Source organism: Somniosus microcephalus, chromosome 5, assembly GCF_052327205.1.
Source record: "Somniosus microcephalus isolate GS21.2 chromosome 5, FLI_Smic_1.0, whole genome shotgun sequence".
In the NCBI taxonomy this organism is placed as follows: Eukaryota; Metazoa; Chordata; class Chondrichthyes; order Squaliformes; family Somniosidae; genus Somniosus; species Somniosus microcephalus.
Window position 1 is genome coordinate 82650347 of NC_140991.1, and position 27633 is coordinate 82677979.

The 27633-nt window shown below is 42.8% G+C and overlaps 1 protein-coding gene across 3 annotated transcripts in view; it reads right to left on the minus strand.

The window, feature by feature from the left end:
* Positions 1 to 27633, minus strand: part of crot (carnitine O-octanoyltransferase) — a 110332-nt gene that overhangs the window by 12525 nt on the left and 70174 nt on the right. Inside the window, exons 13-17 of one of the 3 annotated variants that reach the window (XR_015078387.1) lie at positions 22677 to 22800; positions 7361 to 7439; positions 7158 to 7251; positions 6889 to 7008; positions 3104 to 3377 (exon numbers count right to left, since the gene is read on the minus strand). Coding sequence is in view for 1 of the 3 variants with exons in the window: in XM_085987908.1 (XP_085844034.1) it covers positions 5092 to 5212; positions 6889 to 7008; positions 7158 to 7251; positions 7361 to 7439; positions 22677 to 22800 (538 nt within the window). In the remaining 2 variants the exon portion in view is untranslated. Of the gene's footprint in view, positions 1 to 621; positions 5213 to 6888; positions 7009 to 7157; positions 7252 to 7360; positions 7440 to 22676; positions 22801 to 27633 lie in introns of those variants that run through there. The other 2 variants (XR_015078386.1, XM_085987908.1) reach the window with 2 other exon arrangements.

Sequence of the window (27633 nt, forward strand, 5' to 3'; positions counted from 1 at the left end):
CAGCCAATTTACGCACAGCAAGCTCCCACAAACAACAATGTGATAATGACCAGATAATCCTTTTTTTAGTGATGTTGGTTGAGGGATAAATATCAGCTAGGACACCAAGGAGAACGCCGCTGCTCTTCTTTGAAATAATGCCTTGGGCAATGTTCTCTTTAAGCTGTGCGGCCGTGTAGCGCTCCAGGGGTCCCGCGCAACCAGCAAGCCGGCTTTTAAATTGAAAAAAACTGCGGACTTCTGAATGGGCCGCACAGCCGTTAAAGGGGGGCCATGTGCACCCCCCACCCCCACAAAATTACGGGGTACATTGGCCATGGGATCTTTTATGTCCTCCTGAGAAGGGCAGACAGGCCTCGGTTTAACGTCTCATCCAAAGGACTGCACCTGCAACAATGCAGCACTCCCTCAGTACTGCACTGGAGTGCTCAAGTCCCTGGAGTGGGATTTGAACCCACAACCTTCTGACTCAGGTGAAATGGAGTCACGGCTAACACAGTTACACAAAGCAACTGAATATAACCATAGATATTGCAGAAGAGCTTTTATTTTATTTTGGATTTAGTCCATATGGGTAAATGTGAAAAATTATCTTAGAAACAGATCGATCAAAAACACTGCCACAATGTAATAATTTATTTCAGCAAATTTATTTCCAAATCACAGAAACAAAGTGAAGAAACTTGATTGCAAACAAATCTACATTCAGCATTGGCTGGTTGATCTGCTCATGTACATCTTTCAAATCAAGCAACTAAATCATAGACTATACTGTGTAAAATATATAGTCTGTGAAAAGAATTACAAGTACTACAAAAATACAGGATTATCACATACACCTACTTCTAGAAAATAACCAAATGTTTGTATATCTATTTACTTCACAAACTCTTTACATCACTGTCTCTGGGTACATTGCAAATGATTGCCTATGAAAAGAGTACTGCTCCTTAGTAGAGCAGCCAATGTTGTTTCTTACTTTTGCCTCTACCAGTTCTTTATTCTTTTTGCTATTTCTATTTATTAGTCACTGCAAGCCTGTCCTCACTCTATTTTATTTCTTATCAAAGCATTCTTGCTTTATCATTTATTTATTCCACAGGTCACATCATTATTTCCAACCTTCATCCTGCAGTAATCCCCCACCATGCCTCAGGTAACACCCAAATGTATACAACTCGGACCATTGCTATGGGAGATCCACTGGATGTTCTAAGAAAACAAGAATTATTTACTATACAAATCAGCATGACCTCATACTGTAAGCAATACCAGTGGAGATCCACTGTTGCTAAAGGTCAATTTGTTCTTCATTAGCAATTACTGACTATTTCCGCATTGTTCCAGTACAGCAGTACTTCTCCACTAGTGCATCCTTTCAGTATGGGAGCATCCTGTTGCAAGCAGAATGTATACTTTTAGTTTCAGTAAGTAATAGAGGACTCAAACCCATAGTTTTATTTTTAAATGGAGAGAGAGAGCGAGCTTAGTAATTCAGTTAGAAATGCGGCACCAATAATAGAGTACTAATGGTTAATGGGGTAGACGCCATTTTTTGCAGTCTAGACCAAGAGCCCCAGATGATTTGCTGTCTCCCAAGGACATTTCGGGAATACTGCAGAAGATTATGGAAGGGGAGCAGCAGCCAATGATATAGAAAAGGAAAGGCCTTACTCCTTACTCCCCTAGCTAGCTAGAGTAGGGAAGGGTAGGAAGATTAGGAAGCTCAACACATGGCTAAAGGGGTAGTGTCAGGAAGAGGGTTTCTGTTTCAGGGGACACTCGCACCACTTCTGGGGAAGATGGGAGCTCTTATGCAACAGGCTACATCTCAACAGGAAGGGATGATGTATAAATAGAGATAAGTCATTTAAACTAGGAAGGAAAGGACGGGACAGGGAAAATAAAAGTAATGAAAGAGCCAGTAGAGAAGGTAGAAATAGATGAGGTAAATATATATTTAAAAACAAGCAGGCAAAAAGGAATAAAGGGAATTGAGGAAGAAAATCAAATAGACTTAAGTATAAGCAGGGAAAAGACGGCGATCCGTAAGCGAGGTGTTAGCTTGGGAAAAACAAAAATCGAAGGGAAAGGAGTAGTGTTAAATAAAATGCAAAAATAAACAAACTGCAGGGACCCAGATGAGTTTACTCATTAGCGATGAGTATTATCATAGGATGCAACTGGACTAATCTGCAGAATTTGAGGCTTTTCACTGGCTGCAAAATCCTTTTTAAAAATGAATTTCTCCACTTCCAATGGACAGTATGTGCAGTGAGGTAAAAGAGATAAAGGAAAACATGTGATATTTAAAAAAATCAAACTGATGGTAACTGGAAAAAAAATCAATGCTCACCAAATAATTCACCAGTTACCCAATTAGCACTTCAATCATCACTAGAGCCTGTTACCTGTCTATCATGGATTAAAACAATCGTTCGCAGATACTGCAAGTTAGTATATTTTGATTTCCTTCAACTGACAAAAAGTAATTTGATTAACATGCATGGAGAAGTCATTTTGGTAATTCTGTTTGTTGCATGCTTCACCCCATACCAATAGGCTATTATCACCTATGCAGACTCTAGACAGTTTGTGAGTCAAACTTTGTCTCTTTAGAATGGGCAACAATCACTGCAGTCAACTTTATTTCTTACCAGTGTTTTATCTTGGTAACTATCCAACGGATAACTATAGAATTAAACAAAAGGTGCCCAAATTGTACAACCTATTAAAACAATTTAAATATTAGTCCAATAATGATGTTCTACTTTACACACTAAATATATTTAATAAATCTTAAAATCATATTTACAAATCTTAAAAGCACCTTTTTCTACTCTAGACATTAGAGTCCGACTCCTAGGGCTGGATTTTGCAGGGGGTCAGCGGGTGCGGTCGGTGGCCGGTCGGGTGGGAAAGTGTTTGTTTTTCCCCAAGCAGGTCGCGACCCCGCTGTGAACCCGCCACCACGCGCCTTTCCCTGATGTCGGGTCTGTCAGTGCTGAGCAGACCAAACACGCAGTGGTGGGTTCACAGCGGGGGACCCAATTCAGGTAATTATGGCTTGTTTAGAGCCACTTAAGAATTAATTTGAGCTCACCTGCATTTGACAGCTCGCCCATGGGGTCCACGCTGGTCGAGGACCACATCTGTAAGCTGAGGTGGGAGTTCAGTGCCCACTGAATCAGCTGTTGAGTTGACAGCTTCAAATGTCAACTCAAAGCTCCCACCTTAGAGGTATCTTCCCTCAGCCATAAACACTTCCTCACTGCATTTCCACAACAGATTCACCAGGCTGCAAGTCTCTACACAAGTCTCCATCCAGTCTGACCTCGCTTACCATTGACAGATCGCTTCTGTCATCTCTACTTCACCTATAATAATAATAATCAACTTTTATTGTCATTGTTAGTGCACAAGTGCAGTACAACGAAATGTAGGCTTGCGGCTCCCGAGAGTGTACATTTAGATTAAGACACCTGGCACCTATTTCATCAACATGGGTGCCCTTGATACTCTCCCACCTTGGTCCTCAGAATCCCACCACGATCAGCCCTACACCAGCAGCACCAACAACAACGCCAACCTTCTCTGCAATCACCTGATGTTGCACAGGACAGAGGGCATCAGCACCCAAGCAGATTGCTGCCCGGGAAGCCAGGGACGGCCTCACCACGGTCAGATTAACTTCACTTGACACTGTACACCCTGGCACCAGGTTGGCACCACCCCACACCAACACCATAAATCATCCCTACAATGCCCAAGCTGTTCCTTGCACACTCATCACCATTGCGGTGGGGGGGGTTACCATTATGTCTCACCATTCACTGCAACTCACTAAGCCGCTTCCAATGGTGCACACAAATCTGTCCAAGAACGCAGTGTTGCAAAGAAAGGTTTCAAAGTTTGACACCACATTCACTTTACATGAACATTGCATAAAACACCCAAGTGCCTATCCTTGTGTGTTGTCAGTTGGTATGATTGCACTAGGATAAGGGCGAGTGTGAGGGATGCCTAGTGAGATGGGGAAGTGACAATATAGATAGAGCGGGATGGGTGGAGGTACAAGGTAAGTTGGTGTGAATAAGGATGTGCAGGAGTAGGGTAGGGAAGGCAGAGTGATGGGAATGTGATGAGTGGTACTGCAGGATGAGGTTGAGTGTGGCTTTGTACTAACGTTTCGTGATCTACTGAGATAATTGAAATGTTTGCAGCACTGCACCCAGGTCCTCCTGACCACATCCCTGCTTCTGCCCTCTGTGCAATGTGCAACCAGGCTGTGTTGATCTCCTGGGGAGGTCTCTTCCGCCCATGCTGTGACACCCTTCATAAGCAAATGGAGTGTGTCATGGGAGAGAGCCTGGGTGCAGCCCTGCATCTCTGCAGTGCCCGTCAGTATTTGCAGCACCTCAATGCTGTAGAACACTGACAGCACAATTGTCAAAATCAATTTGCGCATGGTCCCTTTAAGGAAACCGGCTGATGGCGCGTCATCAAATGACGTCACCAGACCCGCTTCTTCTTCCAATTAGCCGGGAAACACGCTGGACTGGCTTAACAAGCCCAATCAGGGGAAATTTATTTCAGAGGCTGGGATGGGGACAGCAGTGAGGTCGGGACCCGCCACCGACGTCGCCCGCCATGGACCCGCTGAGGTTCGTAAAATCACGGCCCTAGTTTCAGAATTCTAGATCCAAAAATGTTTCTAGGAAATAGACAAAACTAGGTCTGTCACAGATTAATTAAAATTAATAATTCTTGTGGCTTTTTGCTTTCCCACAAAGTTAAATGCTAGTGCTTAAAACAAGATGAGAAAACTGAACTGTGATTATTCTAACTACTTTTTTGTCATTTAAGAGTCTGCATTATTACTGCATTTTTTGCATTGTATTGTGCATAGTTTCAAAAATGTTGCATTGCTGTTGCAAAGTGGAAATTCAAAAAACAACATTCTGTTGCTTCAAGTAAAGTACACAGACTGCATAGGGGAATCATGTATTATTTACTAGTACATTAATGCAAATATGTAGAGAATTAGCATTTTAATCAATTTTAGCAGAGTGTATTCCTTTTTGTCATTGCTTAAAGCTGGGCTGTTGTCATCAACTTGATCATTTCATGAAAGGACTGAATTAGCCCCTTGTACAGCTCGTCTGCATCAGTCTCTGGACACGACTTCCAGGCAGAACAAGCTATAACAATCCTGTTAGGGCAAAAGAGGAAATATTGCACTTTTAAAAGAACATTTTTGTCTCCACTTTTTAAAAAATGGCACCATGTTTTTACCTGGAATGAGAACAGTGGAAAATATTTTCATCATGAAACGGTCACAGAAAAGCCACACAATGTTGCAATGCCCCACCACATCCCCCCAAACCCCAGAGGAAAGTTAGGGGTTTGGTCAAAGGTCCTTTAATCTAGATGATTCATGAAACATTTTACAGTAACCTACCTACCAAAGTTCTTACCAACTTTTTAGCACAAGATTGGCTTCTGTTTCAGGAATAGCAAAGAACCCATCATGTAGTGGGCTAAGGATATGTGACTGCATTGTGCAATTTCACAACACAGTGCCTGAGTTTCTAACACCCTATTTCATTATGTCACCTGCCACTTGCAATTTTTATCCACAAAAATGTAGAAAATTGAATCTGCAACATACAGATCACACCTTCAAAAATGTAAATCAATTTTTTTATTTCAAATTTATCATTCTTCCCAAATTACAGTCCACTATTCAATTTTTATGCAACATAGATGAGACTGATGCATGTCAATGGGCAAAGTCTTTCGTGTTGAGTAGCTTACGTTGTCAATGAGCTGACTGCGAGACATAGTGTGAGACTTGTTTAGGGGTGGGGAGGGGGAAAAAAATCAAACCTCCAGAGAGCTAGCAAAGTCGGTAGTGTTTCTCAATGTTTCTAAAAGGAATCTAGATTTTAAAACTAAAAAGCCAGTTTAGACTACATGCCATTAGCCACTTTCTCCACTTTTGACAGGACCTTCAGAACTGCTAGAGCCAATGACAGTGGGACAATGTTTAAATACATTTCTAAAGGAAGCTGGGTGACTCTTGTCAAAGAGTGACTAGTTCTGCTGACTAACTGCAGCATGTTCAGTATGGAGACCCATACAACAGAGTATGATCTATTTAAAATCCTGAGTTGAATCAATCGCAACCAGGAATTCATGCCAGTCCAAATATCTTACTGTGACATAAACCCAGATAATCATAGAAATAAATAACAGGTCTTTTAGCATCTGAAAGAGAAAGACTAATATTAAAATGATGAAAGAGTAACCTATTTTCAATTTCAGATGCTGAAAGACTTGTTGCACATTTCCAGCATGTTCTATTTTTTTTAAGATTGTAGTGCTTGTGCTTTTTCATAACTCTACTATGTTATTCTGCCAGTTATGCTACCTTTTCGAGGCAGTGAGAAGATGATGGTCTCTATTCCAGATTGACTCAGTGGGCACCAATAACTTTTAAAGTCTAGATTGACTTCTCTACCTACAACTCCACCACCAAAGACATCAAATGATTAAAGTTCACTTTTCTAAACCCAGAAATAAAACATATTTAATAATCAATGTCCTGAATCTGAACTTGTATTGAAGACTGGGAAATGTTCCATAGCTCTATATTTATGTACATGTATGGAACTTAAGGATTGAGTTTTGACATTCCTTGCTTTTACTACAATGTATATGTCTTTTGAATAATATACAGTATTTACCTACTGTCATTCTCAGGGGAACTTAAAAAACAAAATCTCTAGACTTCAGTAAAGTCTGCTCTGCACTAAATAAAGATTTCTCCCCATGTCTTGTTGCTCATGTACTACAGATACCCTGAATTTACATTCTGACACTCACCTGTCATCTCGGATACGGTAGAAAAACCCATAGCCATTGTGGACCATAGGAAGGACAGCACCCAGGACTGTGGTATATCCAACAAGGCTAGTTGAAAGGACAAAGTTCCCTCCACCACCACTGTTAAAATGAAAGATATGAAGAAAGTAACTTAATGCCAAACTAACGCAGTTATGAAAGCATCCAGAGAGCTAGCCCAAGTGTATACCTTACCTGTAACAAGTCATGTTATTTTTGTCTTAGTCTGTGAAACAGGGAACAATAATTACCTTTTAGTAAAGGCAGGATCTGAATAGAGCTCTGGCACAGGAAGACCTTCCTGCTTAGCTATAAGCAGCAGACCCAGGAGGTGTCGGTCAAAGCCTAAAGTACGAGTGTAATTAATTGGATCATAAAATTAATTATACATAAAATCTGCAAGTATTAATTTAGAAACTCTGTAAATATCGATCAACAAAACAAAGCTACTTACCTCTACCATTCTGACATTCAGTCATCAGTTTGTGATGTTTTGCAAAAGACTTCATCATCAGCTGCTGACGTTTCACATTCTAGGATAGAATATTAAGTAATTAAAGCACAAAAGGTCACAACATCAAGAGTTGGAAATAGATTACAGAACAATGTTTGTAGTAGAACCCAGAGTCTTATCTCTACTATAGCACAATTCAGAGAGATTTAGTCAGTGTAATGTTAGTTATCTTGGCTACACTGCTTGCCAATTTAAGCACACATACCTGTCAAAATCTATTCACTTACAAGTAAACTTACATATAAATCCTGTCAGAATCGAATTCATCTTTAAATTCTGTTTAATTTATGTTGTCATTGAATTCATCTTCTAAATACTTTAAAATTAGCAATCAGCTAATGAAGGGGGTATTACATGTGGGCACAAACGATATCTTTGACTGAAGGTCTGACAGCTTAAGAAGCAATAAAAATAGATGGGTATATTTTCCTTAGATCTTGTTAGCAAAATGTTGTTGTGAGTATAAAGTGAGGAAGTCTGCTTTACATTCAGACTGACATTTTCCACTCGTATTAATGAATGGATTAAAATATACCCCATAGTAAACAAGTTTAAAGCAAAGACTAAAGATTATAGTATGTGTATTATCTGGGCACACAGAAAGAATAAGCAGGATAATTGACTTCAATGAGTGACATTTAAATGGTGTGCAGGACTAAATTAATTTAATAAAGGATGCATTATCCTGGGTATTAAGATTAGGAAAAATGGACTGCAAGTACCAGATGGGAAGATAATGTGCTGGCGCAAAGCTTAAATACAGTAATTAGGAGTCATTTAAAACACATTTGGTGAGGGAGCTGGTTATTCAATAAACATAGAAAAGAATTGGTTACTCCTGACCAAAAGCTAGGAAGAATTAATTAAATATTTAAGGCTCCCAGACAACATGGAGCTGCTATCAGCAAGCAGTGGCTGTGCTCAAAAGGAAAGAAACGGGATGGCTCCAGAATGTAAAGCCAAGTTATCAAGCAAGTTTCAGAGCTGAATCTACTTTTATTTGAAAAAAAATGGTGACAAGAGGAAACAATCCAGTTCATTAAAATAATGAGGGCAATGGGGAACAAGCAGGGCAGTAGGATTAATTGAATAGCTCTACCAAAGAGCCGGCACAGGCATGATGGGCTGAATGGCCTCCTTCTGTGCTGTATCGTTCTATGATTCTATATAAGCATGCTATTTAACTCTTACTGTGATTGTAGAACTGGAGGACTGCAGTCCAAAATCATGAGCCTCAACTTAAAGTGAAGCGCGAGATTAGAAAAAAACTTCCCCGTTCCAGCAGATGTGTGAAATACACTCCCAACTACAGCAGTTAATGTCACGCCAATTACTCATTTTGAAAACAGAATTGAATTAGTACCTTGAAAAGGACTGAAGGTTATAAAGAAAAGGATTGATATAGATGATCAAATATTCTTAGGGATACAGTGGTTCTTTTATCACTGGGATAATGAATACATCATTTATAGGATGTAACTGGTGAAAGATGAATAACGTGAAGTGCAAGGTTGGACTGATATCTTAATGTTCTGCCTAATTATCCTCTTTGGTCAGGAAGTATTTTAACGGAGCTTTACCTTGCAATTTGAGTTGTGTTAGCTATCTCCCTCAGGCGACTGAGTGGGTTCAGTAGAATTTGTGAACCAGCTGCAGTACAGCCGCATTCCCGATGGTGGCAGCTCTGAGCTGCTACTCATCCTTTTTGCAAGGGTACATCAGAACATAAGAAATAGGAGGAGTAGGCCATTTGGCCATTTGAGCCTGCTCCGCCATTCAAGCCTGCTCCGCCATTCAATACGATCATGGCTGATCTTCTACCTCATCTCCACTTTCCTGCACTATCCCCATATCCCTCGATTCCCTTAATATTCAAAAATCTATCGATCTCTGTCTTGAATGTACTAAACAACTGAGCCCCCACAGCCCTCCGGGGTAGAGAATTCCAAAGATTCACCACCCTCTGAGTGAAGAAATTTCTCCTCAGCTCAGTCCTAAATGGCTGACCCCTTATTCTGAGACTGTGACCCCTGGTTCTAGACTCCCCAGCCAGGGGAAACATCCTCCCTGCATCTACCCTGTCAAGCCCTGTAAGAATTTTGTATGTTTCAATGAGATCACGCTTCATTCTTCAAAACTCTAGAGAATATAGGCTCAGTCTACTCAATCTCTTCTGATAGGACAATCCCTCCCCCCATCCCAGGAACCAATCTGGTGACCCTTCGTTGCACTCCCTCTATGGGAAGTATATCCTTCCTTAAGCAAGACCAAAACTGTACACAATACTCCAGGTGTGGTCTCACTAGGGCCCTATATAATCGCAGTAAGACGTCTTTACTCTTATACTCAAATCCTCTTGTAATAAAGGCCAACATACCATTTGCTTTCCCAATTGCTTGCTGTACCTGCATGTTAAATGTCATAAATCGCAACTTCTACAAGAAGTAACTCAGAAAGTACTACTGAACGGCCAGCTGAGGGCGCCATCCGAGGAGTATAAATACTCAGGCGTGGGGCCAACTTGGCCAGAGACAATCTGGAAACAGGAAGCAAGTGACTACTAACTAGACCTCCATGTTTTGTTACAAGTTGATTAAAGCCTTGCTTTATGTACAACCAAGTGCGTAGTGAGTCTTTATTAAGTCAATTTAATCAACTTGGTATCATCTCCACGCCTTGGGTGATTCGGAACAACCAGCTGCAACTTGAACCGCAGAAAGGGACTTGGGCAAGAAACTGATCCATCATGGAAAAACTCCTTAGACCCGCTCGTCTTGACCTGGACCCGAATGTACCTGCAGCAGCGAAGGTATGGAAGCATTGGTTTCGTACCTTTAGCAACTTTCTTGAAGAATGTGGGGCGGATGCCCCTATTAAGTTATGAATGCTTATTAACTACATATCCCCTCATGTGTATGATTATATTGAGGACTGTATAGACTACGACGCTGCTATCCAAATTTTACAGCAGCTATATGTCAAGTCCCCGAATGAAATCATTACTCGACACCTACTGGCCACAACTTGGCAGCAGCCTGGGGAATCACTCGATGAATTCCTCCAGAAACTTCGCAGGTTCAGCAAAGATTGTAACCTTAAAGCGGTTACAGCTGAACCGTATCAAGAGGAACTAATCCGTGATTCCTTTATCAATGGGATTGCGTCCCCTTTTATACGTCAGTGCCTGCTGGAAAATAAAGCCCTCAATTTACGGGCTGCTTATGACCAGGCATGTTCCCTGGACTTGGCCAAGAAGAATGCAGATACTTATCTCCCACCACGTGCACGGGCGGTGGCTATCACCTTTAATAAGTCTTTCGATAGGTCTCGGCTGGATGCTCCCGCTGATGATGACTCCACTCTAACGGACAACGACCCTACCCTAGAGGCCTTTGCTGATGACGACCCCACCCCAGCAGCATCCTGGCAATCAGGAAGAAAGTGTTTCTTTTGTGGAGGTATGTTCCATTACAGAAAATTTTGCCCGGCTCATAATGCGACCTGCAATCATTGCAGCAAGAAAGGACACTTTTCCAAGGTATGCCAGTCACAGGCCTCTGCTAACAAGAAAGGCCGCTCCTCTAAAGTATACCGGTCGAGAGCTCCTGTTAGCTTCACAGCTGCTATCTATGGAGCTGCTCCTCCCCCAAGAACCACTGCTTAGGCTACAGCTGCCGAAGGAAAAATTACCCCTCCTCCCATCACAGCTGTTTTTCCCCAAAGTTTGTCCCATGCAGCCATGAAGGTTTCAGTAAATGGGCACACTCTAAGTGCGCTAATCAACTCCTGCAGCTCTGACAGCTTCATTAGTAAGCGGGCTGTCAGCAGGTTAAAACTGCGCATTTATCCCTCGGACAGGGAGATTGCAATGGCTCTGACGACTCTGACCACCAATTCTTCTGGCTTCTGTCTTGTCAACCTCATCCTCAATGGTCGCACGTATCCCTCCACCCAGCTCGGAGTACTCAAAAACTTATGTAGCGATGTGCTTCTGGGACAGGACTTCCAGAAGCAGCACAAAAGACTCACTTTTGAGTTTGGAGGGTCGAAGCCGGAGCTTACCATTTCTAAGGTGCCGTTTTGTGCGCTCTCGGCGGCCTTACTCGGGTAGCCCTCCCTGTTTGCCAATCTCTCCCCCCACTGTAAACCCATAGCCACCAAATCATGGCGATTTAGCCAAGACGACCGAGCATTTATCGAGGTAGAAATCTCTTGCCTTTTAGCTGACGGTATTATCGAGCTGTGTTCATCTCCCTGGCGGGCTCAAGTCGTCATTGTGAAAAACCCTTTAAAACAACATAAGAAACGTCTGTGTATTGATTATTCGCAGACTATTAATCAATATACCAATCTGGATGCCTACCCGCTACCACACATAGATGACATGGTCAACAACCTTGCCAAATACAAGGTATTTTCAACCTTCGATTTAAAGAGCGCGTACCATCAGGTACCGCTGAAAGACTGACAAAAAGTATACGGCCTTCAAGGCCAATGGTTGGCTTTATCAGTTTCGTCGCCTTCCATTTGGGGTCACCAATGGGGTGGCCGTCTTCCAACGGGCAATGGATGGCCTAGTCTGGCAAGAGAACTTGACGGATACCTTTCTGTATTTAGACAATATCACTATTGCCGGCCATGATCAAAAGGAGCATGACGCCAATCTTCAGAGATTTTTTGACGTTCTCCGTCGTCGCCACTTAACGTTAAACGAATCCAAATCGGTGCCATCAGTGAACATTCTCGGCTACTGGGTGGGCAACGGTGTTATTAAATCGGACCCAGAGCGACTTCATCCACTTCAGGAGCTCCCTCCCCCTACAAATCTCGTCTCTCTTCGTCGGGCACTTGGCATGTTTGCTTATTACGCAAAGTGGATACCTCACTTCTCCGATAAAATACAGCCCCTGCTTCATGCGAAGTCTTTTCCATTGGAAGCAACGGCTATTTCTGCCTTCAACCTCCTCAAACGACAGCTGGAGAAAGCCACGCTTCGCTCCATTGACGAAAACCTTCCTTTTGTGGTCGAATGCGATGCATCGGAGGTGGCAATCTCGGCTACCTTGAATCAAGGTGGTCAACCCGTGGCATTCCTATCCAGAACCATACAGGGTAGCGAGCTCCATTACCCCCCCTGTCGAGAAGGAGGCTACAGCCATCATCGAGGCTGTACGCCAATGGAGTCATTTTCTTGCTCAGCGTCATTTCACGCTCATAACTGACCAGCGCTCCGTGGCTTTCATGTTGGATAACCGGAAGTGCACGAAAATCAAAAATAATAAAATTCAACTCTGGAGGATGGAGCTGGCCGCCTTTGGATATACTATCAGTTACCGACCCGGCAAACAGAATGTGGCCCCAGATGCCTTCACATGGGCATTTTGCTCTTCAATGTCAACGTCGACTCTGGCGGATCTGCACATGGACTTATGCCATCCTGGCGTTACCCATATGTTGCACTTTGTGCGCTCCAAAAATCTACCATTCTCAGCGGAGGACGTAAAGAAAACATGCTCCTCCTGTAGGATTTGTGCAGAATTGAAACCACAATTCTTCCGCCCATCAGATGACTTACTCATATATGCAATGCAGCCTATGCAGAGGCTCAGAATAGACTTTAAAGGGCCATTGCCTTCGTCGACGTGGAACACCTACCTACTTACGATGGTAGGCGAGTATTCACGCTTTCCCTTTGCCTTCCCCTGTCCTAATATGCTTACCTCTATGGTAATTAAATGCCTCCATCAGGTCTTTTCCCTTTGCGGGACGGCCAATTTTATCCACACAGATCGGGGTCTCTCCTTTATGTCGAGTGAACTTAAAAGTGATCTCTCCCAATGGGGAATCGCCTTGAGTAAGACGACACCATATCACCCAATCGGCAATGGACAGGTTGAATGATACAGTGCCATCATCTGGAACGCTGTCCGTCTGGCACTGAGGTCACGCAACCTACCAGACCAGCAGTGGGAAACTATGCTCCCCGACGTGTTACACTCTCTCAGGTCTCTTCTTTCCACATCCACTAATGTCACACCTCATGAGCGATTCTTCAAGTTCTGGCGTCGCTCTACACATGGCACATCTCTACCATCATGGTTGGTGGCTCCAGGCCCTGTGCTACTCCGGAGGTTCGTCCGGTTTGCCAAGAACGACCCTCTCGTTGACGAGGTGGAGTTAACGGAGGTAAACCCCACGTATGCGCACGTGCGGTACCCTGATGGCCGGGAGTCCACCGTCTCGCTCAGAGATCTGGCTCCCTGCCCAACCGGTCACACGGGCCCGAATGATGAAGGATCCCACGACGATGATGTCAACACTCCGCACCCCTATGAAGATGACGCCCTACCTGGGACATCGAGGGATATGCCGGCAGTGCTACTGGATCAACTCAGGGAGCCGATGGGATGGCCACCTGAAATCAGGACGCCGGACAATCTCCGGCTACGACCCAGGATGAGGCCAGCTCTGCGCCTGTGGGGACCCGCACCCGGAGTCATGATATTCCCAGGCCTCTACAGGACGATCAAAACGACGCAGACTCTACCGACTTACCAGTACGGGCCAAGCGACCCAGGGACCAGGAGACGTGCCTTCCGGTCACAAGCAGAAAGCTAAACGACTATGGCTATTTTTGGTCCGCCTAGTCCATTAAAGGAAGACAGGACTTCCAAACCTTTTAGGGAGGAAGAATATCATAAATCGCAACTTCTACAAGAAGTAACTCAGGAAGTACTACTGAACGGCCAGCTGAGAGCGCCGTCTGAGGAGCATAAATACTCGGGCGTGGGCCCAACTTGGCCAAAGACAATCTGGAAACAGACAGTTAGTGACTACTAACTAGACCTCCATGTTTTGTTACAAGTCGATTAAAGCCTTGCTTTATGTACAACCAAGTGCGTAGTGAGTCTCTATTACGTCATTAACTTTCAGTGATTCCTGTACAAGGACACCGGGTCCCTCTGAACACCATTTTCCAATCTCTCACCATTTAAAAAATACTCTGCTTTTCTATTTTTCCTACCAAAGTGGATAACTTCACATTTCTCCACATTATATGCCATTTGCCACATTCTTGCCCACTCACTTAGCCTGTCTATATTCCCTTGAAGCCTCCTTGCATCCACCTCACAACTTACATTCCCACCCAGCTTTGTATCATCAGCAAACTTGGATATATTACATTTGGCCCACTCATCCAAATCATTGATGTAGATTGTGAATAGCTGAGGCCCAAGCACTGATCCTTGCGGTAACCCACTAGTTACAGCCTGCCAACTCGAAAATGACCTGTTTATTCCTACTCTGTTTTCTGTCCACTAACCAATCCTCAATCCATGCTAGTATATTACCCCCAATCCCATGAGCCCTAATTTTGTTTAATAACCTCTTGTGTGGCACCTTATCGAATGCCTTCTGAAAATCCAAATGCACCACATCCACTGGTTTCCCCTTATCTATTCTGCTAGTTACAACCTCAAAAAAGATTCATCAAAAATGATTTCCTTTTCATAAATCTGTGTTGACTCTGTTGAAAATAAAATTATTATTTTCTAAGTGCCCTGTTACCACATCCTTTATATTAGATTCCAGTAATTTCCCTACTACTGATGTCAAGCTAACTGGTCTGTAGTTCCACATTTTCTCTCTCCCTCCTTTCTTAAATAGTGGAGTTACATTTGCTACCTTCCAATCCGCGGGAACCAGTCCAGAATCTATAGAATTTTGGTAAATGACAACCAATGCATCCACTATCTTTATAGCCACCTCTTTCAAAACCCTAAGATGTAGGCCATCAGGTCCAGGGGATTTATCGGCTTTCAGTCCCATTAATTTCTCCAGCACTATTTTTTCACTAATACTAATTTCTTTCAGTTCCTCATTCTCACCTTGGTTCTCCACTATTTCCGGGAAGTTTTTTGCATCTTCTTCCGTGAAGACAGACACAAAGTATGTGTTTAATTTCCCTGCCATTTCCTTATTCCCCATTATAATTTCTCCTGTCTCAGCCTGTAAGGGACCCACATTTACTTTCACATACCGATAGAAGCTTTTACAATCTGTTTTTGTCTCTCGCTAGTTTACTCTCATTCTATTTTCCCTTTCTTTATCAATTTCTTGGTCTTTTTGCTGAATTCTAAAATCCTCCCAATTCTCAGGCTTGCTACTCTTTTTGGCAATATTATAAGCCTCTTCCTTTGCTCTAATACTATATTTAACTTCTCTTGTTAGCCACGGTTGGACCACTTTTCCTGTGGGGTTTTTGTGCCTTGAAGGAATGTATATTTGTTGTAAATTATTTATTAATTCTTTAAATGCTAGCCATTGCTTGTCTACCGTCATACCTTTTAATGTAGTTTCCCAATCTACCGTAGCCAACTCGCCCCTCACAGATAGTTTGCTTTGTTTAGATTTAAGACACTAGTTTCCGATTTAACTAAATCACTTTCAAACTCAATATAAAATTCTATCATATTATGGCCACTCTTCCCTAAAGGCCCCTTTACTACAAGGTTATTAATTAACCCTTTCTCATTGCACAATACTAGATCTAAAATAGCCTGTTCCCTAGTTGGTTCCTCAACATACTGATCTAGAAAACTATCTTGCATACATTCCATGAATTCGTCCTCCACACTATTACTGCAAATTTGGTTTGCCCAGTCTATATGTAGATTAAAGTCCCCCGTGATCACTGTATTACCCTTGTTACATGCACCGCTAATTTCCTGATTTATACTCTGCCCTACATTACAACTACTGTTTGGGGGTCTATAAAAAACTCCCACCAATGTTTTCTGCCCCTTGCTGTTTCTTAGCTTCACTCAAACTGATTGTACTTCTTGATTTTTGGAGCTAAGATCCTTTCTCTCTACTGTCTTTATCCCATCCTTTATCAGGGCTACCCCTCCTCCTTTTCCATTTTGCCTATCTCTTCTAAAAGTTAAGTATCCTGGAATATTTACTTGTTGAGCCCGCCCAGCACGTTTGCTGGCCAATTGAAGGAAGCGGGTCTAAGGACATCATTTGATGTAGAGTCATCAGCCACTTTCCTTAAATGGACCATGCACAAATTGATTTTGACATTTGTGCTGTCAGTGTTCTACAGCACTGAGGTGCTGCAAACACTGACGAGCACTGCACAAAGGTGCATGGCTGCACCCAGGCTCTCCATATGCTTATGCAGGGAGTCCCAGCATGCAGGGAGGTTCTCTTCCCTTCCAATGGGCGAAAGAGCCCTCCCCAGGAGACCAATGCAGCCTGGTTGCACATTGCACAGGAGCACACAAGCAGAAGTGCTGAGTGGATGATCCATATCGGCCTACTCCGGAGGTCCCCACCATCACAGAAGCCAGTCTTCAGCCAATTCTATTCACTCCATGTGATATCAAGAAATGGCTGAGCGCACTGGATACAGCAAAGGCTATCATGCTGAAGACTTGTGCTCCAGAACTAGCTGTGTCTCTAGCCAAGCTGTTCCAGTGCAGCTACAACAGTGCCATCTATCCGACAATGTGGAAAACTGCCCAGGTATGTCCTGTCCACAAAGCAGGACAAATCCAACCCGGCCAATTACTGCCCCATCAGTCTTCTCTCAATCATCAGCAAAGTGATGGAAGGTGTCATCGACAGTACTAACAAGCAGCACTTACTCACCAATAACCTGCTGACGGATGCCCAGTTTGGGTTCTGCCAAGACCACTCGGCTCCCGACCTCATTACAGCCTTGGTCCAAACATGGACAAAGGAGCTGAATTCCAGAGGTGAGGCGAGAGTGACTGCCTTTGACATCAAGGCAGTATTTGATCAAATGTTGCATCGAGGAGCCCTAGTAAAACTGAAGTTAATGGGAATCGGGGGGGGGGGGGGGGGGAACTCTCCACTGGCTGGAGTCATACCTAGCACAAAGGAAGATGGTTGTGGTTCTTGAAGGTCAATCATCACAGCCCCAGGACATCGCTGCAGGAGTTCCTCAGGGCAGTGTACTAGGCCCAACCATCTTCAGCTGCTTCATCAATGACCTTCCCTCCAACATAAGGTCAGAAATGGGGATGTTCACTGATGACTGCACAGTGTTGAGTATTATTCACAACTCCTCAGATAATGAAGCAGTCCATGCCCGCATGCAACAAGATCTGGACGACATTCAGGCTTGGGCTGATAAGTGGCAGGTAACATTCGCGCCACACAAGCGAAAGGCAATGACTATCTCCAACAAGCGAGAGTCTAACCACCTCCCCTTGACATTTAACGGCATTACCATCGCCGAATCCCCCACCATTAACATCCTGGAGGGTCACCATTAACCAGGAAGTTAACTGGACCAGCCACATAAATACTGTGGCAACAAGAGCAGGTCAGAGGCTAGGTATTCTGCGGCGAGTGTCTCACCTCCTGATTCCCCAAAGCCTTTCCACCATCTACAAGTAAGGAGTGTGATGGAATACTCTCTACTTGCCTGGATGAGTGCAGCTCCAACAACACTCAAGAAGCTCGACACCATCCAGGACAAAGCAGCCCGCTTTGATTGGGACCCCATCCACCACCTTAAACATTCACTCTCTCCACCACCGGCGTACCATGGCTGCAGTGTGTACCATCTACAAGATGCACTGCAGCAACTCGCCAAGGCTTCTTCGGCAGCACCTCCCAAACCCGCGACCTCTTCCACCTAGAAGGAAAAGGGCAGCAGGTGCATGGGAACACCACCACCTCCAAGTTCCCCTCCAAGTCACACACCATCCTGACTTAGAAGTACATTGCCGCTCCTTCATCGTTGCTGGGTCAAAATCCTGGAACTCCCTCCTTAACAGCACTGTGGGAGTACCTTCACCACACGGACTGCAGCGGTTCAAGAAGGTGGCTCACCACCACCGTCTCAAGGGCAATTAGGGATGGGCAATAAATGCTGGCCTTGCCAGCGATGCCCACATCCCATAAATGAATAAAAAATGGATGTCGTCAGGAGGACCAGGCTGCAGTGGCGCAAACCTTTCAATGATCTCAGTAGACCATGAAACAATAGTACAAACCCACACTCAAACTCATCCTGCTGTGCCACTCATCACATCCCCATCACTCTGCCTTCCCTACCTTACTCGTGCACATTCTAACTCACACCAACTTACTTTGCACCTCCACTCATCCCTCTCTATCTACATTATCAGTTCCCCATCTCACTAGCCACCCGTCACACTCACCCTCATCCTAGTGCAATCATACCAACTAACACACCAGGGTAGGCACTTGGGTGTTTTATGCAATGTTCATGTAAAGTTTCTGTGAATGTGGTGTCAAACATTGAAACCTTTATTTTCAACACTTTACGTTTTTGGACAGATTTGTGTGCACCTTTGGAAGTGGCTCAGTGAGTTGCAGTGAATGGTGAGACATAACAGTACCCCCTGCAATGCTGATGAGTGTGAAAAGAATGACTTGGCATTATAGGGATGCTTTGTGGTGTTGTGGGATGGTGCCAACCGGGTGCATCATGAGGCAGCCAGGGTGTACAGCGTCAAGTGAAGTTAATCTGGCCTGGCGTCCCGGGCAGCAATGTGGTCGGGTGCTGATGTCCTCTGTCCTGTGCAGCATCACTTGATTGCGGAGAAGGTCGGTGTTGGTGTTGGTGCTGCTGGTGTTGGGGCTGATCATAGTGGGATTCTGAGGACCAAGGTGAGATAGTTTCAAGGGCACAGATGCTGATGTAATCGATGACAGGTGAACTTGAAATGACAGAAGCGATCTGTCAATGGTGACAGAGATTGTTCCAATGAGGTGGCACTGGAGAGAGAGTTTGCTCCAAACACTTGCAACCTGCAAAAGCTCAATCTGTCTTCCAAATGCAGTAAGCAACAGCTGCTGAGCTTGGAAAGTGAACAGCTACGAGATGGGAGCTTTTATAGCATATTTGTAGTTGTCAAGTAATGAGATGATTACATGGCCATTCAACTCCCGCCCTGCTTACCTGACATGATCCTCGAGCAGCGTGCACCCCGTGGGTGACCTGGTAAACTCTGAAGGTGAATAGTTCTTAATGCTCTGTTAACAAGGTCATAATGACCTTAAGTGCCTCCCCCGCTGCTGTGCGTCGGGTCTGCTCAGCGCTGACAGACCCGCCATTTGGGAAAGGTGCGTGGCGGTGGGGTCCTGACCCGCTGTCAGAACAATCAATTTTCCCACCCAACCCGCCACCAATCGCACCCGCTGACCCCCCGAACAATTCCCCCCATAAAATCTTCCATGAACCAGTGCAATCAGGCAGCGTAATAGAATGTAATTGTTTACTATTTTTCCCTTGCATTAAAAAATATTAATTGATGTATTTAAGAGTGGTAACCTGGGCAGTTTTATTAATACAGCTGAAAATGGGTTGATCATAAAAAATAAACATTTTTAATCAGTGTCTAGTCCACCATCCGATTTTAAATCACTGAAAATTACTTTAAAAAACTATACTGAACCATTTACTAGTTTCATTGGTGTACACTAGTTAGTTTCTTAGTAAATATTTTAATATTAATTTTTTTTTTTTTTTTTTAAATGTGGTACCTCTGCTCCTAAAAAAGAGCTTAATTTGAATGGGATCAATCAGCAGAATCTCGCCATGCTCATTATTTTGATCTGGGGGCATGGCCAGCTTTGTGGGCGGAGCGATGTTTTTAAACCAGTGGTTTCGTGGAAACTCTATTTACGCTTGACGCAACTTGCACTTAAAATTTCCTGATGCTTTTGCACTTAAAGCTTTTAGAGACTATAATCGGAGACAAAATGAACAGTCACTTGGACAAGTGAGGATTAATTAAGGAAAGCTAGCATGGATTTGTTAAAGGTAAATCGTGTTTAACCTGATTGAGTTTTTTTGATGAGGTAACAGACAGGGTTGATGAGGGCAATGTGGTTGATGTGGTGGTGTACATGGACTTCCAAAAGGAGTTTGATAAAATGCCACATAATAGGCTTGCCAGCAAAGTTGAAGCCCATGGAATAAAAGGGACAGTGGCAGCATGGATACGAAATTGGCTAAGTGACAGGAAATAGAATGTAGTGGTGAATGGTTATTTTTTCGGACTGGAGGAAGGTATACAGTTCCCCAGGGGTCGGTACTAGGACCACTGCTTTTCTTGATATATATCAATGACTTGGACTTGGGTGTACAGGGCACAATTTCAAAATTTACAGATGACACAAAACTTGGAAGTATAGTGAACAGTGAGGAGGATAGCGATGGACTTCAAGAATACATAGACAGGCTGGTGAAATGGGCAGACATGTGGCAGATGAAATTTAACACAGAAAAGTGCGGTGGGAAGAACGAGGAGAGGCGATATAAACTAAAGGGTACAATTCTAAAGGGGGGTGCATGAACAGCGAGACCTGGGGGTATATGTGCACAAATCGTTGACGGTGGCAGGGCAGGTTGAAAAAGCGGTTAAAAAAGCATACAGGATCCTGGGCTTCATAAATAGAGGCATAGAGTACAAAAGGAAGGAAATTATGATGAACCTTTATCGAAAACTGGTCTGGCCTCAACTGGAGTATTGTGTCCAATTCTGGGCAATGCAATTTAGGAAGGATGTGAAGGCCTTAGAGAGGGTGCAGAAAAGATTTACAAGAATGGTTCCAGGGATGAGGGACTTCAGTTACATGGATAGACTGGGGTTGTTCTCCTTAGAGCAGAGAAGGTTGAGAAGAGATTTGATAGAGGTGTTCAAAATCATGAGGGGTTTAGACAGAGTAGATAGCAAGAAACTGTTCCCATTGGCAGAAGGGTCAAGAACCAGAGAACACAGATTTAAGGTGATTGGCAGAAGAACCAAAGGCGACATGAGGAAAAACTTTTTTTACACAGCGAGTGGTTATGATCTGAGAGGGTGGTGGAAGCCAATTCAATTGTGGCTTTCAAAAGGGAATTGGATAATTACCTGAAAGGAAAACAATTTGCAGGGCTAGGGCAAGAGAGTGGGACTAGCTGAGTGCACTTGCAGAGAGCCAGCATGGGCTTGATGGGCAGAATGGCCTCCTTCTGTGCTGTAACCATTCTATGATTCCATGCTCTTTTATGCTGGTTTGGCCGATTTCAGATGAACTGCGCTGGTAAAACCAGAGCAAACTAGCAGAAAATCTACCCCCAATTGTTCAGTGGTACTGCAGCCCAAATTTACTGTATCTTGAGCTCAAACCATTACACACCCATTATATTTATGAAGATAGCTCAAATCTTAATTTATAAATTATTTTATTATTATAGGGAATGAGCAGGGGAGTGGGGCTAATTGGATTGCTCTACTAAAAGTTGGCACAGGCACGATGGGCCGAATGATACAGCACAGAAGGAGACCATTCTATGATTCTATGGTTTAAGACATAGCAGTCATAACAAGGGCAATCCACAGGGAATCAGGGAACACTCCAGTGATTAATTAACTTGTAGTACATTGTAAAAAAAATACTATCGGCTGGTAAAGGAAATTCTACAACACAAAACCAATACACCTTCAGGTATAAAAGTTACAATATCCTTAGCTCGGTTTCATATGGTTACCATACAATCATCAGGAAAATTATTCTTAAAGATAAACTCTCATGGTATAGATTACAAACAATGGGCAGCTAAATGAATTTAAAGCAGCAACTCAACTTCAGGGTTCAGACGAGAAGGTAAACCACTCGCGATTCATTGCTCCTGCTTAGGATATCATCTGAACCTTATGACTGAATTATGCTTTATAAAATATATCACTAATTACGCTTTCATGTAATACTGTTCATTTTGAAAATTAACCTTCAATTGGAGTACAAGATTGCAAGAAGCCCAAGAAATACTTTCCAAATCCCACTGTGCAGATTGCAGCAAAGAAGAGCCGTCAGTCAATCCAATGAAGTAACTTTTGGCATTGCAAAGAATATCAGGTCTACATATGTATATAGTTGATATCATCAGCTTTGCACTACACATCAAATGCCCCCTTTAATGAATCCAGTTTGTACAGATTATCTGACAACTGAGGGGCTTTCTGGTGGTTTGTGCATAGTTCTCTGGTAAGGGCATCTGCAGCCAACAATGTTCATTAAAGAGTAAGATCTGGGCAAAGGAACAAAGGATGCAATGATTTCTGATTTTTTTTTAAATTATTAGCTGTAGTGATAAGGGACACAAGAAACCTTAATGGTGTCAGGCCTACTGTAAGTAAGCACAGGGCTGGAGGTATACAACAATACAAAATGAAAAATATAGTTTAATTAAATGAACACCTACAGAAGCTGCTGGATCCAGCATTGCTCTACACCATTCCACTGCCTCAACAGTGCAGGGCCTCATTGTCTCGGTTCGGCCGTGATAAAAACGTCTAGTAGTTGCAGTCTCGTAACAGCAGCCAGGACTGTGAGGAGTTGATTTGGAAAGACAGGTTATGTTGCCCAGGTACTATGAAATTATAAACATGCCGTCAGGTCAATTGGATTAAAAAGAGTGCCATTTTCTAATATTTATGTGATGTAGAGACACAGGTCTACTGTGATATTTCACAAAAGTATGTTCCACCATTTTCCATGGCTAAATCATGCAGCTGAAATTAAAAAGCATTAAAAATAGCACAACAAACACTGCATTACTTAATTGTTAAAACTTAATGGGTTTTACACTAAAGTTATCAGCATACCACTTTAGTTGCAAACTGTTATAACATACACAATCTTACTTCAATCTCAATTTATGACAAGATAACACAAAATGAATTAGGGGGAGAAGGAGAATAGTGCAGGAAACTACAATTTTTCCTGCTTTTTATACCCAAAATGCTCATCTGAGATAGAGACTCTTCTTTTATGCAGTGCTCTATCCAGCAGACTAGCAAACAACTTGTTAAATCTAGCAATTTTGACAGGCAAATTCAAATGAGAGTGAAGTTTGGAATTTAAACTTCAGCCATTCTGGCTGGACTCCGAACTACTGAGTGATGTATATCTACCCAGTGCTTTGATTGCTGCTTGTTTTTCTAGAAGTTGAGTTTATCATATTATAAACAGCGGTGTCATCCGCAGCAAGGACACCACTTGGAGCTGGTGCAAAAGCTTTACATTGACTATGGTTTCTGTCAGGCAAGATAACCAACAGGGAGTATGCTGGTCTGCAGTTGGCAGAGCTTCCGATATCATCTTGTGGATAGGGATGATGTTTACAGTGTTCTCTTCAAAAGAGAATTTGAAATAGATAAAGGTGACAGCAGCCTAGGACTTTGAAAAACTGAGCTGCTGGGCTAGGAGCTTCCCCAAGATCAAGTTTTTGAAGGTAATATTAAAGTTTCTTGTTTGTGAATTTGATTTTGGTTTATTGATGCCAAGAGCAATTGTGGGCATCAGCTTCACCATAGAGATGTAGTCTGTAAAAAGCTTTCCCAACAGGACATGCTTGACAATGGATACAGATTTTCCACAAGTCCTTGGAGCTTGACAGTGGCGGAGTTTGAGCTGATCACAGATTTGTACTCTTGAGGGAGGTACTAATGGGACTTTAATTGACCAGTGCTACAGCAAATTACATAGGATTACAGGAAACTCTTTTTTATCCGGCACCGACGGGACCGACGTGGTGCCGGTTTATCAAAAAGTCCGGATTACAGAGAGGTATAGTAAAAGGTACGAGAGCCTCGTACACAGCCACAGATCCAGGCGTCCCTGTTGCATGGTAACAGGTGCAGGAACCCCGGCTACAGATCCAGGCGTCCCTGTTGCACAGCAACAGGTGCAGGAACTCCGGTTACACGGCCACAGATCCAGAACGGCCACTAATATGAAGTAAAACTTACCTGAACCTACTCCTGAATTTTGCGAGTCAGAGATTTCCGGTTATTTAGGTGCTGGTAAAGCGAGAGTTTCCTGTACATAGGATATACGGCACAGAAACAGGCCATTCAGCCCAACCAGTCCATGCCGGTGTTTATGCTCCACACGAGCCTCCTCCCGTCTTTCCTCATTCAAATCTATCAGCATAAACCTCTATTCCCTTTTCCCTCATATGCTTGTCTAGCCTCCCCTTAAATGCATCCATGCTATTTGCTTCAACCACTCCCGGTGGTAGCAAATTCCACATTCTCACCACTCTTTGGGTAAAGAAGTTTTTTCTGAATTCCCTATTGGATTTTTTGGTGACTATCTTATATTGATGGCCTCTAGTTATGCTCTTCCCCACAAGTGGAAACATTCTCTCTGTAGCCACTCTAGCAAAATTTTTCATAATTTTAAAGATCTCTACTAGGTCACCCCTCAGCCTTCTTTTTTCAAGAGAAAAGAGACCCAGCCTGTTCATCCTTTCCTGATATGTATACCCTCGCATTTCTGGTATTACCCTTGTAAATCTTCTCTGCACCCTCTCCAGTGCCTCTATATCCTTTTTATAATATGGCGACCAGAACTGTACGCAGTACTCCAACTATGGTCTAACCAAGGTTCAATACAGGTTTAGCATAACTTCCCTACTTTTCAATTCTATCCCTCTAGAAATAAACCCTAGTGCTTGGTTTGCTTTTTTTATGGCTATGCTAACCTGTGTCGCAACTTTTAGTGATTTGTGTATTTGTACTCCTAGATCCCTTTGTTCCTCCACCCCACCAAGACTCGCACCCTCCAAGTGACAAATGACCTCCCTATTCTTCCTACCATAATGTAATACCTCACATTTATCTACGTTGAACTTCATTTGCCATTTATATGCCCATTCTGCAAGTTTATTAATGTCCTCCTGTAATTTATTGCAGTCCTCCCGCCCAAGTTGGCGTCATCCGCAAATTTAGAAATTGTGTTTTTGATTTCAAAGTCTAAATCATTCATGTAAATTGTGAACAGCAGTGGTCCCAGCACTGATCCTTGTGGAACACCACTACCCACCTTCTGCCACTGTGAATAGCTACCCTTTACCCCTACTCTCTGCTTTCTGTCCTGAAGCTAGCCAGCAAATCCATTGCTATCAATCCATTCTGCTACTTGTCCCCTGACTCCGCATTCTCTGAACTTGTTCATCAGGCTATTATGGTGTCCTGGGCCCCCATTTATCCCTAAACCAACATCACTAAAACAGATGTTTGTTCCTTTGTTCTTTCATCCCCTCCCCCCTTTCCCAGCTCCTACACTTGCTTAAAAATCTGTTCCATTTCCTGCTTTTTTCCAGTTCTGATGAAAGGTCATCGACCTGAAACATTAACTCAGTTTCTCTCTTCACAGATGCTGCCTGACCTGCTGAGTATCTCCAGCATTTTCTGTTTTTATATCACTAAAACAGATTATCTTGTCATTATCACATTGCTGTTTGTGGGAGCTTGCTGTGCGCAAATTGGCTGCTGCGTTTCCTACATTACAACAGTGACTACACTTGGAAAAGCACTTCATTGGCTGTAAAGCGCTTTGGGACGTCCGAGTTTGTGAAAGGCGCTGTATAAATGGAAGTCTTTCTTTCATGGGGTACCTTATCGAAGGCCTTTTGAAAATCCAGATAAATTACATCTACTGCATTACCATTGTCTACTCTCTGTTACCTCTTCAAAAAATTCAATGAGGTTGGTCAAGCAAAACTTTTCCTTTTGAAATCCATGTTGACTATTCATTATTTTATTTTTAGTTTCTAGATGTTCTTCTATTTTCTCCTTTAGTAGGGATTCCATTATTCTTCCTACCACCGATGTTAAGCTGACTGGTCTATAATTCCCTGGACATGTTCTATCCCCCTTCTTAAATATTGGTATTACATTAGCTATCCGCCAGTCCTCTGGCACTACACCTTTTTCTAACAAATCATTAAATATGCGTAGTAATGCCTCTGTTATCTCTTCCCTAGATTCTTTTAAAATGCGTGGATGCAATTCATCCGGACCAGGGGATTTATCCTCTTTGCGTTTGATTAATTTATTTAATATATTCCCTTTTTAAATTTTAAATGCACTTATCATCCAATGTCATGTCCACCTGTTCTATCTCCCTGGTAAATACTGAAGCAAAATAATTATTTAACATTTCTGCTATCTCTCTATCCTGACTATCCCTTAATGGCCCTATTCCCATCCTAACCTCTATTTATTGATGTGCCTATAAAATATTTTACTATTTTGTTTTATGTTTCTTGATACAGTAATTTAATTTCATAGTTCCTCTTTGCCTCCCCAAGTGTTTTTTGACTTCTCTCCTAATCTTTTTGTATTCTCTCTTATCATGCACTCCACTGTTGTCTGTGTACTTAATGTATGCCTCTTTCCTTACCCTCAATTGTTCCCTTATGGCTTTTATTCATCCATGGAGTCCCATTATTGTTTAGTTTGTTCTTTCCTTTAAGCAGAATATATTTTTCCTGCACTTTGTTGAACACAACCTATCATTAAGTCAGGACTTTGAGAAAATGCCAACAAATAGGATATAGGACCCTGCAGTATTATACTCCCTGTGCTCAGTCTGAGTGCAGATACAGTTTGTGTCTTCCGACTAGTAAATGGGATCTCAGCCCACAATAAAAACTTGTTTGATGTTCCAATCTGCTCACCGTACTAAATAACTTTTAAAGTTAAATAAAAATCTCTTGCCATAAATATTTTCTTTTCAAAACAGGGTGATGGACAAAGCACCATAATATTACTTAAGGATAGAACTTGCATTTATATAGTACCATTCACAACCTCAGCCAATTAAGTACATTAGAAATGTAGTCTCTGTTGTAATGTAGGGAAACGGCAGCCAATCTGCACACAGCAAGGTCCCACAAACAGCAATGAGATAAATGACCAGATTATCTGTTTCAGTGATGTTAGTTGAGGGATAAATATTGGCCAGGACATCGGGAAAACTCTCCTGCCCCTTCTTTGATATTTTACATCCACCTGATGGGGCCTCAATTTAACGTCACAGCCGAAATATGGCACCTCTGACAGTACATCTCTTCCCTCAGTACTGCGCTGATGTGTCAGCCTAGATATTGTGCTGAAATCTCTGGAGTGGGGGCTTGAAACCACAACCTTCTGACTCAGAGGCAAAAATGCTACCACTGAGCCATGGCTGACTTACATGAACAAAACAGAAAAATTTAGGAATAAAGAACGTGCATTCAGATCATCTAACACACTATCTAGTGTCAATGACTATTAAGTGATTTTTATTTGTGTTTCAGTTCAATAAAATAACTCAATGCCATGCAGTAAAAGTGTGGAACAAATATGATAATTGCTCTATACCAGGTC